The 16,517-nt window shown below is 48.3% G+C and overlaps 1 protein-coding gene across 1 annotated transcript in view; it reads right to left on the bottom strand.

The window, feature by feature from the left end:
• LOC137639743 (uncharacterized) overlaps window positions 1-16,517 on the bottom strand; it is a 211,274-nt gene that overhangs the window by 63,245 nt on the left and 131,512 nt on the right. Inside the window, exon 4 of the mRNA XM_068371988.1 lies at window positions 15,746-15,811. Coding sequence (XP_068228089.1) covers window positions 15,746-15,811 — 66 coding nt within the window. The remainder of the gene's footprint in view (window positions 1-15,745; window positions 15,812-16,517) is intronic.

The raw sequence follows: 16,517 nt of genomic DNA, 5'->3' as shown, positions 1-16,517 counted from the left end.
AAGCTAGTGTGTGGAGGAGTGAAGTGTGACTCGTCCTATTAAGTTGACCTGGAGTCCTTTATATGGAAATCTAGGTTAGGACGATCCCAATACCACCTCGTCAGGGTATGGGGACGTGACAGTATTAACTTAATACTAGGAACACAAGGAAACATGGTTTACCTGCAGTGGTTCGAGATCAGCTGTGCAGAGAACCCAGGATGCTGCTTTCCCCATGAGAGGGGAAGATGAAGAAAAGAATAAGAGCCAGGCATACCTTTTCATTCATGCAGACTAAAACTGGGTAACAATGCCCTCAATCTTTTGCTACTTGTCCATTAAGGAGCCTGAGGTTTGAACCAGCTGTTGTACAGCCACCACAGGGCCGATAGAGAACGTATCGAGCCTCCTGTGGGTCACGTCTTGCAGGTAGTGGGCTGTGAAGGTCGTTTGACGCTTCCAAACCCCAGCTTGTAAAACCTGCGTCACAGAGTAATTTCTCTTGAATGCCAGGGACGTAGCAATGCCCCTGACATCGTGTGCCCTAGGGCGACGTGACGGAGGAGGGTCTGGATTCAGGGAATGGTGGATAAACCTGCGAATCCAAGCAGAGATTGCATTCTTAGTGACCCTCCTCTTCGTCCTTCCTGTGCTCACAAACAATGCTTGCACTCGAGGACGAATTGCAGCTGTTCTCTTAAGATAGAGCCTCAGACTCCTTACTGGGCACAGTAGGAGATGGTCTAGGTCATCTGTTACAGAACGGAGACTCGAAATGTGGAAGGAGTCGAACCAAGGGTCCAGCACCCCTGGATTCTGAGTCTTAGCTACAAACTCAGGGACGAATCTGAACGTTACCTCACCCCATCCCCTTGAATGGGCGATGTCATACAAGAGACCATGAAGTTCGCTGACTCGCTTGGCCGAGGCCAGAGCAAGCAGGAACACCGTCTTCCAAGTCAGGTGGCGATCAGAAGCCTGGCGTAATGGTTTGAAAAGAGGTCTCTTAACCCTTTTACCACCAGGCTATTTGGAACTTTCCAACCCTTAATCCCCAAGGGTTATTTTTTTTCAAGCACATTTTGCAGTATATATTTTTTAAATTGCTCTAACAGCCTTAATTTTCATTTTAGAGAGGTCAGGTTGGTCTCATTCTTTTGGAAAATCCCTGAAGTTTCTCAAAAAATTATCAAAAATATGCAAAAAAAAAATGTAAATAGCAGTTTTTTGCAAGGACGTACCACTACATCCATGGGGGTAAAGGGATGAATTTTGTGAAACATACCAGTACAGTATGTCCTTTGGGGGTAAAAGGGTTAAGAGACCTGAGGACTCGATCCACGTTCCATGGAGGAGGTCTCACTTCCGACTGGGGGCAGTAAGTTCATAACTTTGTATGAGTAAAGAAAGTTCTAGCGAAGAGGAAATGTCCATTCCTTTGAGCCTGAAGGCAAGACTTAAGGCTGAGCAATAGCCTTTTACTGCCGAGACTGAAAGGAGCATTTCTTCCTGCAAATACACGAGAAACTCCGCTATTGCTGGAATAGTGGCATCAAGGGGAGAGATACCCCTTCCAAGACACCAACCACAGAAGACTCTCCACTTTGCCTGGTAGACCCCTGCGGATGACTTTCGCAGGTGTCGAGACATCCTTTCCGCAACTTGTTGCGAAAAGTCTCTCTCTGTGAGGAGACGCTGGATAGTCTCCAGGCGTGAAGTCGTAGCGATGCTACGGCTTTGTGGAGGATGTTGGCGTGTGGTTGTTTGAGTACCTCTTGTCGAGGAGGGAGTTCTCTCGGGAGTTCCGTCAGGAGCTGTAGAAGGTCCAGAAACCACTCTCCATGATGCCATAGCGGAGCTATTAAGGTCATTGAAAGGTTGACCGATATTCTGGTCTTGTTGAGTACCTTTCTCATCAGACAGAACGGGGGAAAGGCGTAGACGTCAATGTTGTCCCACCGTTGTTGGAAGGCATCTTGCCAGAGTGCCTTGGGGTCCGGGACTGGGGAGCAGTACAGCGGGAGCTTGAAATTCAAGGCTGTCATGAACAGATCCACCATCGGGGAACCCCACAAAGTCAGGACTTTGTTGGCTACTAGAATCGCCAAAGACCACTCGGTACTCACTATCTGAGATGCCCTGCTCAGACTGTCGGCGAACACATTCCTCTTGCCTGGAATGAATCGAGCATATAGTGGAATCGAGTGGACTTAGGTTCATCTCAGTATCTCTACTGCAAGATGGGATAGCTGTTCTGAAAAGGTACCTCCCTGCTTGTTGATGTAAGCCACTACCGTGGTGTTGTCTCTCATTACCACCACGCAGTGACCCGCCAGGTATTGTTGGAACTGCTGAAGTGCCAGATACACGGCCTTCATTTCTAGCAGATTTATGTGGAGGCACTTTTCTGATTCTGACCATAGGCCTGAGGTCATGTGGTTCAGAACGTGGGCCCCCTACCCTTTTTGTGAGGCGTCCGAAAACAGCATCAAATCCAGGGGGAGGACGCGAAGATCCACTCCCTTTCGTAGGTTTTCCTCTGTCAACCACCACTGAAGGTCCGTCCGTTCCGCAGGACCCATTGGGACCAAGATGTCCAGGGAATCGTGACCTTGATTCCACCGGGACTTGAGTCGCCATTGCAGGGATCTCATCCTGAGGCGACCATTTGGAACTAGACGGGCCAGAGAAGAAAGGTGACCGAGGAGACGTAACCACGATTGGGATGGGAGTTCTTCTCGTCTGAGGAAAGGATCTGCGATCCTCCTCAGCCTTGATATCCTGTCGTCTGATGGGAAGGCTTTGTGGAGATTGGTGTCCAACATCATGCCTAGATATACCAGTCGTTCAGTTGGAAGCAGAGAAGACTTCTCGAGATTTACCATGATCCCTAGATCTTGGCAAAGTCCCAGAAGCTTGTCTCGGTGTCGAAGAAGGGTCGACTCCAAGTCTGCCAGGATCAGCTGGTCGTCCAGATAGCGGAGGAGACGGAAGCAGATCCTGTGTGCCCACAAAGAAATCAGTGTGAACACCCTGGTGAAAACTTGAGGTGCTGTGGCGAGACCGAAGCACAGCACCTTGAACTGGTAGATCTTGTTGTCTAGGCTGAATCTTAAGTACTTCCTTGAAGACGCATGGACTGGGATCTGGAAGTACGCGTCCTTCACGTCCAGTGTACACATGAAGTCTTGTGGTCTCACTGCAAGTCTGACCGTGTCCGCCGTCTCCATGCTGAACGTGGTTTTTTTGACAAACCTGTTCAGAGCTGAGAGGTCGATGACTGGTCTCCAGCCTCCAGACGCCTTCTTTACAAGAAAGAGTCGACTGAAGAAGCCTGGGGAACCGTCGACGACCTCCTGGAGAGCGCCCTTCTTCAACATGGTCTGGACTTCTGCCCGTAGGGCTTGGCCCCTTGCCGATCCCATGGCAAAGGAGCTCAACGACTCGGATCCGCTGTCAGGGGAGGTAGAGATGTTATGAACGGGACGCGATATCCCTGATTGATTACAGAAATCGTCAAGGAATCGGCCCCAAGTTGCTGCCACCTGTCTGCGTAACTCTGAAGGCATCCCCCCACTGGTGGACATGCAGGGGGACTGCCAATCCTAGCGTTTGCGGCCTCGGCCACTCCCTCTAGGATTTTTGCCTTTCTTTTCTTTGACAAGAAAGGACTGCTGTTTGGACACCGTTGCCTTCGCTGCCACGGCCGGTTTCGTCGTCTTGGACGGGCGAGGTTGTTGAGGTGCCGGAGGTTTATAGGGGTTAGATGTAAGCGCCCTATGAAGGAGGGAGTCCTAGTTGGTCTTCCTCCACCTCTCGGCTGCCCGTTCCACGTCCTTAGGCTCAAACAGGTTCTTCCCAAGAAGGGATGAATGTTTGAGCCTGCTGACTTCGACTGCTGGGACCTTCGAGTGGAACCTCTCTGCCACCGCATCATGTCGTTTCAGGATTTAGTTGGCCCACAAGTTCGAGACTTGATGGGCCAGAAAATCAATGGTGCGGGTGCCCGAAAGGAGGAAGGTCTCTAGGGCTTTCCTGGTGCTCTCCTTAGACAAGTCTTCAGATCGCAGCAGGATGCCAAGAGATCCCAGCCAGAGGTCCAGCCACGAAGTGGCCTGCATGGCACACTTCGCAACCTTCTCTTGGCTTAGGATCTCTGTCGCCGAGAAAGTCACTTGCCGGCTAGAGAGTCTCTTAAGAGGGACTCCCTTGGTAAGCTCCTCCACAGAGTGGTGTAATGGAAGAGCTAGACAAGCCTCCTCCGTGATCTCGAAGTACCTCCTCTGTTGGATTCGAGGAGGAGGGAGGAGTTTGTTGCCAGCCGTGGAATGGCTGGAGGAGGCGAGCTCGGAGAGCTGGCCCTCAACCTTATCCCTGGCACTCTTAACCCCTTGGGATCAGGGCAATGCTGCACTGGCCTTAGCGGGTTTCTGAATGCCAAAGACTCGGTCTAGGACCGTGTCCTTGCCCTCACAAGGAGGTATCTCAGGATCGGGAATCCTATTGAGATGCCTCCTCAGGGCCAGCACCAGCCAAAAAGCATGTTCTGACTCCTGTGGCTCCCCTCCTGAAGAACTGGCAGCGAAGTCTCCCGTCCCCAAAGACTCTTCTTGGGGGGACACATGGACGTTCTCCGCGGGTCTTGATGGTTCTGGCCGAATCCACGAGGATGACTTGGGGACTGTCTTGGAATCCTTAGACTCCCTCCTGGGAGGAATACAGGACTCCAACAACGACGTCCGAGAGCTCTTCACTGCTCCAACCCGGGACGATTCTCCAGCTTGGGGTGGGGTTTCTTCTATTGGTGCGATAGGAGAACGCCTCACCTCGGAAGACTCCCCTGAGGACGGGAATTCTCGTCCGCAGGAGAGGGAGAAAACGTGTGGGGCGGAGAGGGAGCCTTGCTCAAGGATGTCCTAGGAGCCAACTTGACCCTGGGAAAAGTCACCACGACTTCCACTCCTCTCTTCCTCTTCAGTGGGGTCGGAGCCGCCATTGATTTAAGACCCATCTCAGCGAAGGCAGGTTTAACAGCCTGCACGACAGCTCTGATGAGGGATCCAAACCAAGGCTGCTTACTGACAGCGGCCCTGTCAGAGACACCCTCAGAAGGGAAGGGGATCGGGCGATCCTTTGGAGTGGAAACAACTGCTGGACCTGCCTGGACAGAAAGGGAAGAGGAGGAAGGTTGGTTCCTGGACCTATCTGATACATTCCCTCCCTCCTGCGAGCACGCTGGTCTGCGCTGGCGGGGGGGAGGGGGTGAGGGGGTGGAACGTGAGGACGACCTGGCTGCTCTCGTTCCTGAAGTCACATGCGGTGGCTCGCGCAGTGGCTCGCGCAGTGGCTCGCGCAGCGGCTCGCGTTGGGAAACGCGCTGGGGCTCGCGGAATAGGACCTCGAGCGCGAACGATCGCGCGCGCGCGCGGGAATGATGGCGAGGGCACGCGTGGATGCGCGGGCGAGCGTTGGCGCGTGGGCGATCGATAGCGCGTTGGCGAGTGATGGCGCGCAGGTGAGTGACTGCGTATAGGTGAAGCTACGCGCGGGCGCGCAGGCGATCTCAATGAGTGCGAGTGGGCGCGTTGGCGCGCAGGCGATGAAGCGCGCGGGCGCTCAGGAGAACGATGGCGCACAATAGCGTGATCTGGCGATACAAGAAGCGCAGGAGGGCGAGGAGACTGTTCGCGTGCGCGTGGGCGCGCAGGATCCCAGCAAGCTCTAGGCGAGCGCCCACGCGTAGGGGAGATACCCCTAGCGCGTGGGCGCACAAGAGGGTGCACAGCAGGCAAAGGTGTCTGTGCGCGATGGCGCGTAGGCGATGGCGCGTAGGCGATGGCTGACGCGTAGGTGATGGCTGGCACGCAGGCGAGGTCCGATGGTGCATAGGCGAACGCTGATGGACAGGAGTCTTCCCTCCTGCGCCCAGATCTGGAGATCATGGGCGCGCAGGTGAATGATGGCGCGCAGGCGAGTGGTGGCGAGCAGGTGATCGTGGGCGCGCATCAGGATGAGAGCGTGCAGTTGTGCGCTGGCGAGGTGAAGATCGCTGGCGAGCAGGAGAGCGCTGGCACGCAGGTGAGTGCTGGTGAGCAGGAGAGCGATGGCGAGCAGACTCAGCAGGAGGTATCTGGGGCGTTGTCTCCGAAGATGAAGGTCCCTGAAGCGTAGACTTCATCGCAGGTGAGCGTTTGCCCGCAATTGCGCGCGAGGGGAAACCTGGCACTTAAGGGACTTACTCACATTGTGAGAAAGCCCCTTTTGCCCCTAAGGGACTGGTGCCCGTTGGATAACGGGATGAGTTGGCGCCCACAGCGCATCAGCAGCCAGGAATGGAGAAGGCAGGTCTGGAGGTCTGGCAGGCGAAGGAAAACGGTCAGCAGAGAGGTCCAGGGACGCAGCAGCAACAGTCGAAGCCTGGCGTGAAGGATCCTCTGAGGGGGACTGTGAGGGCGAAGAGCCGAAGAGGCGCCTCCTAACTCCCTTGTGAGGAGAAGGAAGGCCTCAGCGGCGAAGAGGTGGATGAGCCTTACGTCAGATACGTCCTCTGGGGGTGGCAGGCAGACCATCGTCAGTCCTCCGAAGAGGAGTCTCTGTCAGTGAACTCCCCCGAGGGGAAGAATCACTTGCAGGAGAGACCTGTTGGTCTCTCTCCGAAGGATGTTCGGAGGGAGAAACTAAGCCTTCAGCTGTGTCAGGAACCACGGCAGGGGTTTTACCTAACTCATCAGAGGCCCCTGAAACAAAAACGTCGACAACAGAGAGAGGATCAACCTCTGCTATTGTCAGCGACTGCTCGACAGCAGCCCCCAATCGGATTATGTCAAACAGGGCTTCCTTGGAGGGCGAGCCCTTAAACCCCAAGGAAGCCCAAAGCTGCAATAAATCATCATTAGCAACATTAGAAATATCCTGCCCCGGAGGAGGAGGGGGAGCTGCCTCGCAATGGGAGGCAACGCCCTCTCCCAAACCCCGAGGTCGGTCAACATAAGAACGGCCTACGCTGCCACTCGACGGTCTCTCGGAAGAGACCGATCGAGCGGAAGCTTCGGAGCAGGTTCGGGCTACAGAAGAAGAGTCCTTGGAATTTTCTCTCTTCAAGGAAACCCTTGAAAAAGAAATATCCCGCCTGGACTTCTTCCGGCGCCGGGAAAACCTCTCCCACTGGGAGGTAGACCACTCCCTATACTTACTACAAAATTTATCCTTGTCACACCGTTGGCCCCTGCAGAACGGACACAAGGTGTGAGGGTCCGTCTCGACCGCCGACATATATGTCCCACAAGGGCGGTCTGGTAATCCGGGGCACTTCTGCATAATAAAGAGAGGCCAACTTCCAAACACACACTGAAAGAAAAAGCAAAAAAGATTAAGGCTGTCAATAAGCGAGGGTGGGAGTAGACACGTCTGTTCATCACCCGAGCCAAAAGCAAAGTGAGATACTGACCGGTGTGCGAGGGGGTAATTAACCTTGTTAAAAATCTAATGGCTCGTCATTTCAGCTACGCCGAAAGTAATACCCTAATTAAATAGCGTGGTTTGTATTTCGGTTACGGAACAGACATCTTAGTATATATTAGAAATAGAGTGGAGCCTTGATAATCTGAATCATACACAAAAATAACTTTTTAAGCATGCTAAGATACTCAATACTAATTGTAATAACTATAGAAACCATTGGGACATCATTCTACAATTTTGATATGTAAATCACTAAGCTAGCCAAACAGAAAGCACAGATAGCCTTAGGCTATTTGGGCTAAGCACCATAAACAACAACCAAGCTAAGTTTACCTATATTCGTTGCAGAGATTCCGGGCAAAATAAGCCCCACCCCCTGATGACATCAAAGCCAATCATATTGTCTCCTGCATTAACAACGGTTGCAATACATCCCCATACAGTTAATATAAGTCAGTAGTGCTTGAAGTTTTCAAGGGGATGTATTGTGGGAGACAACCTGATAAATTATGACATCATCAGCAAGTGGGGCTTATTTCACTTGAAATCTTTGCAACAACTATAGTAACACTTGCTAAAAAATTATTAGGCTATGAAATGTTACATACAGCATGATGTATGAGATCTTTATATATATATATATATATATATATATATATATATATATATATATATATATATATATATATATATATTATGTATATATATATATATATATATATATATATATTATATATATATATATATATATATATATATATATATATATATAGGTTGGCCATGGCACCAGCCACCTGTTGAGATCCTACCGCTTGAGATTTATGGGGAACTTTGACTGGCCAGACAGTACTACAGTGGAGCCTTCTCTCTAGTTACAGTTCATTTTCCCTTTGCCTACACACATACCAAATAGTCTGGCCTATTCTTTACATATTCTCCTCTGTCCTCATACACCTGACAACACTGATATTACCAAACAATTTTTCTTCTCCCATGAGGTAACTGCACTGAAATTGTATAGCGGCCACTTTCCTCTCGGAAAGGGTAGAAGACTCTTAAGCTATGGTAAGCAGCTCTTCTAGGAGAAGGACACTCCAAATTAAACCATTGTTCTCTAGTCTTGGGTAGTGCCATAGCCTTTGTACCATGGTCTTTCACTGTCTTGGGTTAGAGTTCTCTTGGTTGAGGGTACACTCGGGCACACTATTCTATTTTATTTCTCTACCTCTTGTTTTGTTAAAGTTTTTATAGTATACTGTATATAGGAGATATTTCTTTTGAGGTTACTGTTCTTTAAATATTTTATTTTTCCTTGTTTCCTTTCCTCACTGGGCTATTTTCCCTGTTGGAGCCCCTGGGCTCATAGCTATTTGCTTTTCCAACTAGGGTTGTAGCTTAATTAATATATATATATATATATATATATATATATATATATATATATATATATATATATATATATATATATATAATTTATATATACATATACACACACACACATATATATATATATATATAATATGATATTTTAATTATAAAATAAATTTTTGAATATACTTACCCGGTGAATATATAATAGCTGCTGCTCCGGCGGCTCGACAGAAAAACACAAAAACTCGCGAGCGATCGCTATGAAGGTTGCGGGTGTGCCCACCAGCGCCAACTATCGGCCAGATACCGCATATGCATGTAAACAAGCCTCAATTCTTCTCATCCCGCTGCGTCTCTATTGGGGAGGAAGGGAAGGCCTTTAATTTATATATTCACCGGGTAAGTATATTCAAAAATTTATTTTATAATTAAAATATCATTTTTAAATATTTAACTTAGCCGGTGAATATATAATAGCTGATTCACACCCATGGTGGTGGGTAGAGACCAGAGTTAATTGAGTTTACAGCGTATATGCTTAGAGTTTTTGACAGTTATAACATAACAAAACCCAAATATATATAGGTACCTGGTAAGGAAGATGACTTAGACGATTACTCTGCCTTGTTAGTCTGTCTTCCTCACGAAGCCCAGCGATCCTCTTAGGATGCTGAAAGACTCCCAGGAGCTGAAGTATCAAGGGCTGCAACCCATACAACAGGACCTCATCAAACCCCTAATCTGGGCGCTCTCAAGAAATGACTTTGACCACCCGCCAAATCAACCAGGATGCGAAAGGCTTCTTAGCCTTCCGTACAACCCAAAAACAAGATTAAAAACATTTCAAGAGACAGATTAAAAGGATATTGGAATTAGGGTAATGTAGTGGTAGAACCCTCACCCACTACTGCACTCGCTGCAACGAATGGACCCAGTGTGTAGCAGTCCTCGTAAAGAGTCTGGACATCTTTTAAGTAAAATGACGCGAATACCGACTTGCTTCTCCAAAAGGTCGCGTCCATAATACTTTGCAGAGATCTATTTTGCTTAAAGGCCACGGAGGTTGCTATAGCTCTTACTTCGTGCGTCTTAACCTTAAGCAAACATCGGTCTTTCTCATTCAAGTGAGAATGAGCCTCTCGTATTAAAAATCTGATAAAATATGACAAAGCATTCTTTGACATAGGCAATGATGGTTTCTTAACTGAGCACCATAATGCCTCAGATCTACCTCGTAAGGACTTAGTACGGGCTAAGTAGAACTTAAGAGCTCTAACTGGACATAGCACTCTTTCCAGTTCGTTGCCTACGATCTCTGATAAGCAAGGTATATCAAAAGATTTAGGCCAAGGACGAGAAGGCAGTTCATTTTTGGCCAGGAAACCAAGTTGAAGTGAACATGTGGCTTTTTCTGTAGAAAAGCCGATGTTCTTACTGAAGGCATGAAGTTCACTGACCCTTTTTGCCGAAGCCAAGCACACTAGGAAAAGCGTCTTGAGGGTGAGATCCTTCAGGGAGGCTGAATGTAATGGCTCAAACCTGTCTGACATGAGGAAACTTAGGACCACGTCTAAGTTCCATCCAGGAGTCGCCAAACGACGTTCCTTAGAGGTCTCGAAAGACTTAAGGAGATCTTGGAGATCTTTATTGTTGGAAAGATCTAAGCCTCTATGACGAAAGACCGAAGCCAACATGCTCCTGTAGCCCTTAATCGTGGGAGCTGAGAGGGAGCGAACATTTCTCAGATGTAAGAGAAAATCTGCGATTTGGGCTACAGAGGTACTGGACGAGGACACAGATGCTGACTTGCACCAGTCTCGAAAGACTTCCCACTTCGACTGGTATACTCTAATGGTAGAAGCTCTCCTCGCTCTTGCAATCGCACTGGCTGCCTCCTTCGAAAAGCCTCGAGCTCTTGAGAGTCTCTCGATAGTCTGAAGGCAGTCAGACGAAGAGCGGGGAGGCTTTGATGAACATTCTTTACGTGGGGCTGACGTAATAGATCTACCCTTAGAGGAAGACTTCTTGGAAAGTCTACCAGCCATTGAAGTACCTCGGTGAACCACTCTCTCGCGGGCCAGAGGGGAGCAACCAACGTCAACCTTGTCCCTTCGTGAGAGGCGAACTTCTGCAGTACCTTGTTGACAATCTTGAATGGTGGGAATGCATATAAGTCCAGATGAGACCAATCCAGTAGAAATGCGTCTATCTGTATTGCTTCTGGATCTGGGACTGGAGAGCAATAGATTGGAAGCCTCTTGGTCATCGAGGTGGCAAAGAGGTCTATGGTGGGTTGACCCCAAGTCGCCCAAAGACTCTTGCACACGTCCTTGTGGAGGGTCCATTCCGTGGGAATCACCTGACCCCTCCGACTGAGACAGTCTGCCAAGACGTTCAAGTCCCCCTGGATAAATCTCGTTAACAGGGAGATGCCTCGATTTCTTGACCAAATGAGCAGGTCCCTTGCGATCTCGTACAGCGTAAGGGAGTGTGTGCCTCCTTGCTTGGAGATGTACGCCAAAGCTGTGGTATTGTCGGAGTTGACCTCTACCACTTTGTTTCGAAGGGGACTTTCAAATTTCATCAAGGCCAAGTGGACTGCCAATAGCTCCTTGCCGTTGATGTGCATGCTCTTCTGACTTGAGGTCCACAGACCTGAGCATTCCCGACCGTCCAGGGTCGCACCCCAACCCAAATCCGACGCGTCTGAGAACAACACGTGGTTTGGGTTCTTGACTGCTAGGGATAGTCCCTCTCTCAGACTGATATTGCTGTTCCACCATTTCAGGCATGCCTTTACTGGTTCGGAGACCGGGATTGATACCGTCTCTAACGTCTTGTCCTTGTTCCAGTGAAAGGCTAGATGGAACTGGAGAGGCCGAAGGTGTAGTCTTCCTAGCGAGACAAACTGCTCCAGGGATGATAGAGTCCCTACGAGACTCATCCAATTCCTGACTGAACACCGTTCTCTCTTCAGCATTAGTTGGACTTTGAGCAGGGCTTGTTTTATTCGGGTGGCAGACGGAAAAGCCCGAAAAACTGGACTGCGAATCTCCATCCCTAAATATAGAATAGTCTGGGATGGGATCAGTTGGGACTTTTCTAGGTTGACCAAAAGTCCCAATTCCTTGGTCAGACCCAACGTCCAATGAAGATCCTGCAGACAGCGATGACTGGACGATGCCCTGAGAAGCCAGTCGTCCAAGTACAGGGAGGCTCGGATTCCCGATAAATGGAGGAATTTTGCCACATTCCTCATGAGCCTCGTAAATACGAGAGGAGCAGGACTGAGGCCAAAGCACAGGGCCCGAAACTGGTATACCACATTCCTGAAAACAAACCTCAGAAACGGTTGGGAATCCGGGTGTATAGGAATGTTGAAGTACGCATCTTGTAGGTCGAGAGAGACCATCCAGTCTCCCTTTCTGACCGCTGCTAAGACGGACTTCGTGGTCTCCAAAGTGAACTTTGTTTTCGTAACAAAAACGTTGAGCGCACTGACGTCTAGCACCGGTCTCCAACCTCCTGTATTCTTTGGGACTAGGAAGAGACAGTTGTAAAACCCCGGTGATTGAAGGTCCAAGACTTTCACCACCGCTCCCTTCTCTAGCAACAGAGACACTTCTTGGTTTAGGGCTTGTCTCTTTGACTCCTCTCGGTACCTGGGAGAGAGGTCTATGGGAGTTGTCACTAGAGGAGGTTTGCGTACAAACGGAATTTTGTACCCCTCTCTGAGCAACCGAACAGACTCTTGGTCTGCGCCCCTCTTCTCCCAGGCCTGCCAGAAGCTCTTCAATCTGGCTCCTACCGCTGTCTGAGGCTGTGGGCAGTCAGACTCTGCCACGTGAGGACTTGGCTCCTCTCTTCTTACCTCTCTTTCCCTCGGCACGAGCGCTTCCCCTGCTGGGAGCTCTGCCACGAAAGGGCGGGATAAATCTGGATGCCGGAGTCTCGATCCTGGGTCTTACAGCAAAGGATGTAGAAGGAGTCCCTTTGCGAGCAGAGGACGCCATCAAGTCATGGGTGTCCTTCTGCACAAGCGAAGAAGCTATATCCTTAACCAGTTGTTGCGGAAACAAGGACGCTGATAAGGGAGCAAAGAGCAGTTCTGATCTCTGACAGGGAGTAACTCCTGGCGAAAGAAAAGAGCAAAGGGTATCTCGCTTCTTTAAGACTCCCGACGTAAAGGTGGAGGCGAGCTCATTGGAACCATCGCGGATGGCTTTATCCATACATGACATGATAAGTAAGGAAACATCTCGGTCAGCAGACGAGATTTTCCTACTTAAAGCTCCTAATGACCAGTCAAGGAAGTTGAATACTTCAAAGGCCCTGAATACGCCTTTAAGCAGATGGTCAAGGTCCGAGGAGGACCAACTAATCTTCGAGCGTCTCATGGCCAAGCGGCGGGGAGAGTCTACGAGGCTTGAGAAGTCACCCTGGGCAGAGGCAGGGACTTCCAAGCCGAGAACTTCTCCCGTGGCATACCAGACGCTCGATTTAGAAGCAAGCTTAGAAGCAGGGAAGGCAAAGGCCGTCTTCCCCAAACTCCTCCTGGTATCCAACCAGTCGCCTAAAAGTCGTAAAGCCCTCTTGGAAGAGCGAGAAAGCACTAGCTTAGTAAAGGCTGGCTGGGTAGCAGGTAAGCCTAGAGCAAACTCAGACGGTGGCGAACGAGGAGCAACGGTAACAAAGTGATTGGGAAAAAGATCCTTGAAAATCAACATGATCTTCTTAAAGTCCATCGAAGGGGGAACCGTCTTAGGTTCGTCTACATCTGAAGGATGATCATCATGATGAGGATCAGCAACGTCCTCATCTGAAGGATCTTTGTCCGACAACTGCTGAGTAACAAGCAAAGGGGAGACCTGCCTTGATGGCAATGCTTGAGACGCAGAGTCCACACGCACTGGTGCATCGGTAGCAGTCCAGGACGCTACGTCATGTAACTGCTTAACAGCCTGACTGTCAACAACAACAGGAGCGGGAGGACGCTCGACGTCAACTCGAGACTGCCTTGACTGAGCAGTCAAAACAACTCTTGACTGCGGTGCTTGACGCTCAGCGTCAAAACAAGTCAACTCCGCTGGTTGGCGAACGTCCTGAACGTCAACAAGAGCATTAGGAAGCGGCTGAACGTCCACATGCGGCTGAAAGTCAACACGGGACTGCATCGAGTGAGGCTCTACAAAGCGTGACTGACGTGACTTAGTAACGCCAACGTCAACAGGACGAGCAAAGGCTCGTTTCGGCGGCTGAAGGCCAGGATCTCGAACAGCTAAGCGGCGAGGATCATCGTGAACCTTTTCCGCAGAATAGTCTTCCATAAGGGAGGCGAGCTTGATCTGCATGTCTTGCAGTACAGCCCATTTAGGATCAATGGGAATGGGTGCGGTAAGAGACGAGGGTAACGTCTGTGACTGCAAAACCTTGCCTACACCAAGACTCTCGGAGCCTGTGTTACGTTTCTGCTTAGGCGGCGAGCAGTCTTCCGATGACTGCAAAGGGTCAGAGCTGTCCCAATGGCTACAACCAGGACGCTGGACCTGTCCTGAGGGGACCGACTTTCGCTTTAAGGGCCTTGAAACCTTGCTCCACGGTTTCTTACGCGAAAAGCCTTCGGATGACGAGGAGAAAATGGTCTCGCTCGTCTTACGGTAGGGGCGGTCTTGATGAGACACGCCTGAAACCATAGAGGGAACGTCTGTTCGCTGATCAAGGCCTCTCGAACCCATAAGTCGTACGACATTACTTCTCCCCTGGGCTTGGGAGCTTGCAAGAGGTCCCGGACTAGGCGAACGACAGGCACGAACAGACGAACCCTCGGTCGCAACACTGATAACACTTTGCGCACTAATCACTTTCCCACGATTTTCCACTGTGGCACTCTGACACTTTAACTCTTTAACGTCAGCCATGAGTTGATTATGATCTATAGCTAACGACTCAACTCTTTCGCCCAAAGCATGAATGGCACGTAACATATCCCGCATTGATCGTTCCTGAGTGCTAGTAGAGGGTTCAGGCACAACTACTACAGGGGAAGGATTAGGTTCAGGGGCATGGGGAGAGGAAAAATCTACCGATCTAGAGGAACTTCTCCTCACCCTATCTCTCTCTAGCTTACGAGAATACTTGTCATATTCAAGCCAATCGAATTCCGAAAGGCCCACGCACTCCTCACACCGATCTCCTAATTGACAGGTTTTACCCCGACAATTAGAACACACAGTATGTGGGTCGAGAGAGGCCTTTGGAAGACGCCTATTGCAATCCCTAGCATTACACTTACGAAATCTAGGAATTTGAGAAGGGTCAGCCATTTTGAAAAAGTCAAAGAAAGTCCAAAATACAATCCAAAGTCATCAACAATCAAATCTGTCCAAAAAAGAGTTCAAGAGTTTAAGTTGAGGATAAAACACCTGCACTGCGAAAGCTCAAACCAAAATGAAGTACTTCACCAAGTCTGTTGAAAAACTCCAGGTTAACAGCGAGTAATGGTACGTCTTGTCGACCAGACCGACAGAGAAGAATTGAGGCTTGTTTACATGCATATGCGGTATCTGGCCGATAGTTGGCGCTGGTGGGCACACCCGCAACCTTCATAGCGATCGCTCGCGAGTTTTTGTGTGTTTTTCTGTCGAGCCGCCGGAGCAGCAGCTATTATATATTCACTGGCTAAGTTAAATATTTAAAAATATATATATATATATATATATATATATATATATATATATATATATATATATACACACACCCACACACACATAAAGTATACCCTGCTTCAAGTCTTACCAGCATATGTCCTTTTGGCATTACTCCAATTTTCTTAAAAGTTTATTAGAGTTAGCGAAAATAGTTACATCAAACCTATAATACTTGAGAATGAAGGATTTTAAAATACCATACACATACCAAACACTTTAATACTCACCTCGTATTGCTGCCCTGCTACACCCTTACTTTCAACAGATTCTGGAGGCCTTTTATCACCAATAAGCTGAAATTCATTTTTTCTTTTAGTTACAACAGATGATGGATCTGGAAGGTTTATATGTGACAAGAAGACATCCCAATATATACAGTACTAGAAATAGAGTAAAGCCTTGCTAATCTGAATCATGCACAAAAATAACATAAGCATGCTAAGATACAAAATACTAATTGTCATAACTAATAAAAAATATTTGGGTTATGAATCTACTGTACAATTTTGATGTGTAAATCAATAAGCTAATCCAATGGAAAGCATGCATAGTATAAGCTAAGTGGGCAAAGCACCATGAAAAACAAGTTCAGCTTACTTAGTAACATATTTACTTACAGATTATTAGGCCAAGATATGTTAATTATAGAAAATATACATACTAATTAAGATTATATATATATATATATTTATATCTATATCTATCTATCTATCTATATATTTATATATATTAAATCTCTCTCTCTCTCTCTCTCTCTCTCTCTCTCTCTCTCTCTCTCTCTCTCTCTCTCTCTCTCTCTCTCTCTCTCTCTCTCTCTCTCTCTCTCTCTCTCTATATATATATATATATATATATATATACACAGCACATCCATCTATCTTTCTATTTATCTATCTATCTAACTATATCTATATTTATAATATATATATATATATATATATATATTATATATACTGTATATACACATATGTATATATATATATATATATATATATATAT

This window comes from Palaemon carinicauda, chromosome 4 (genome assembly GCF_036898095.1).
Source record: "Palaemon carinicauda isolate YSFRI2023 chromosome 4, ASM3689809v2, whole genome shotgun sequence".
NCBI classification, from domain to species: Eukaryota; Metazoa; Arthropoda; class Malacostraca; order Decapoda; family Palaemonidae; genus Palaemon; species Palaemon carinicauda.
The sequence above is the reverse complement of the archived record's forward strand: the minus strand, read 5'-3'. Positions and strand labels throughout refer to the sequence as shown.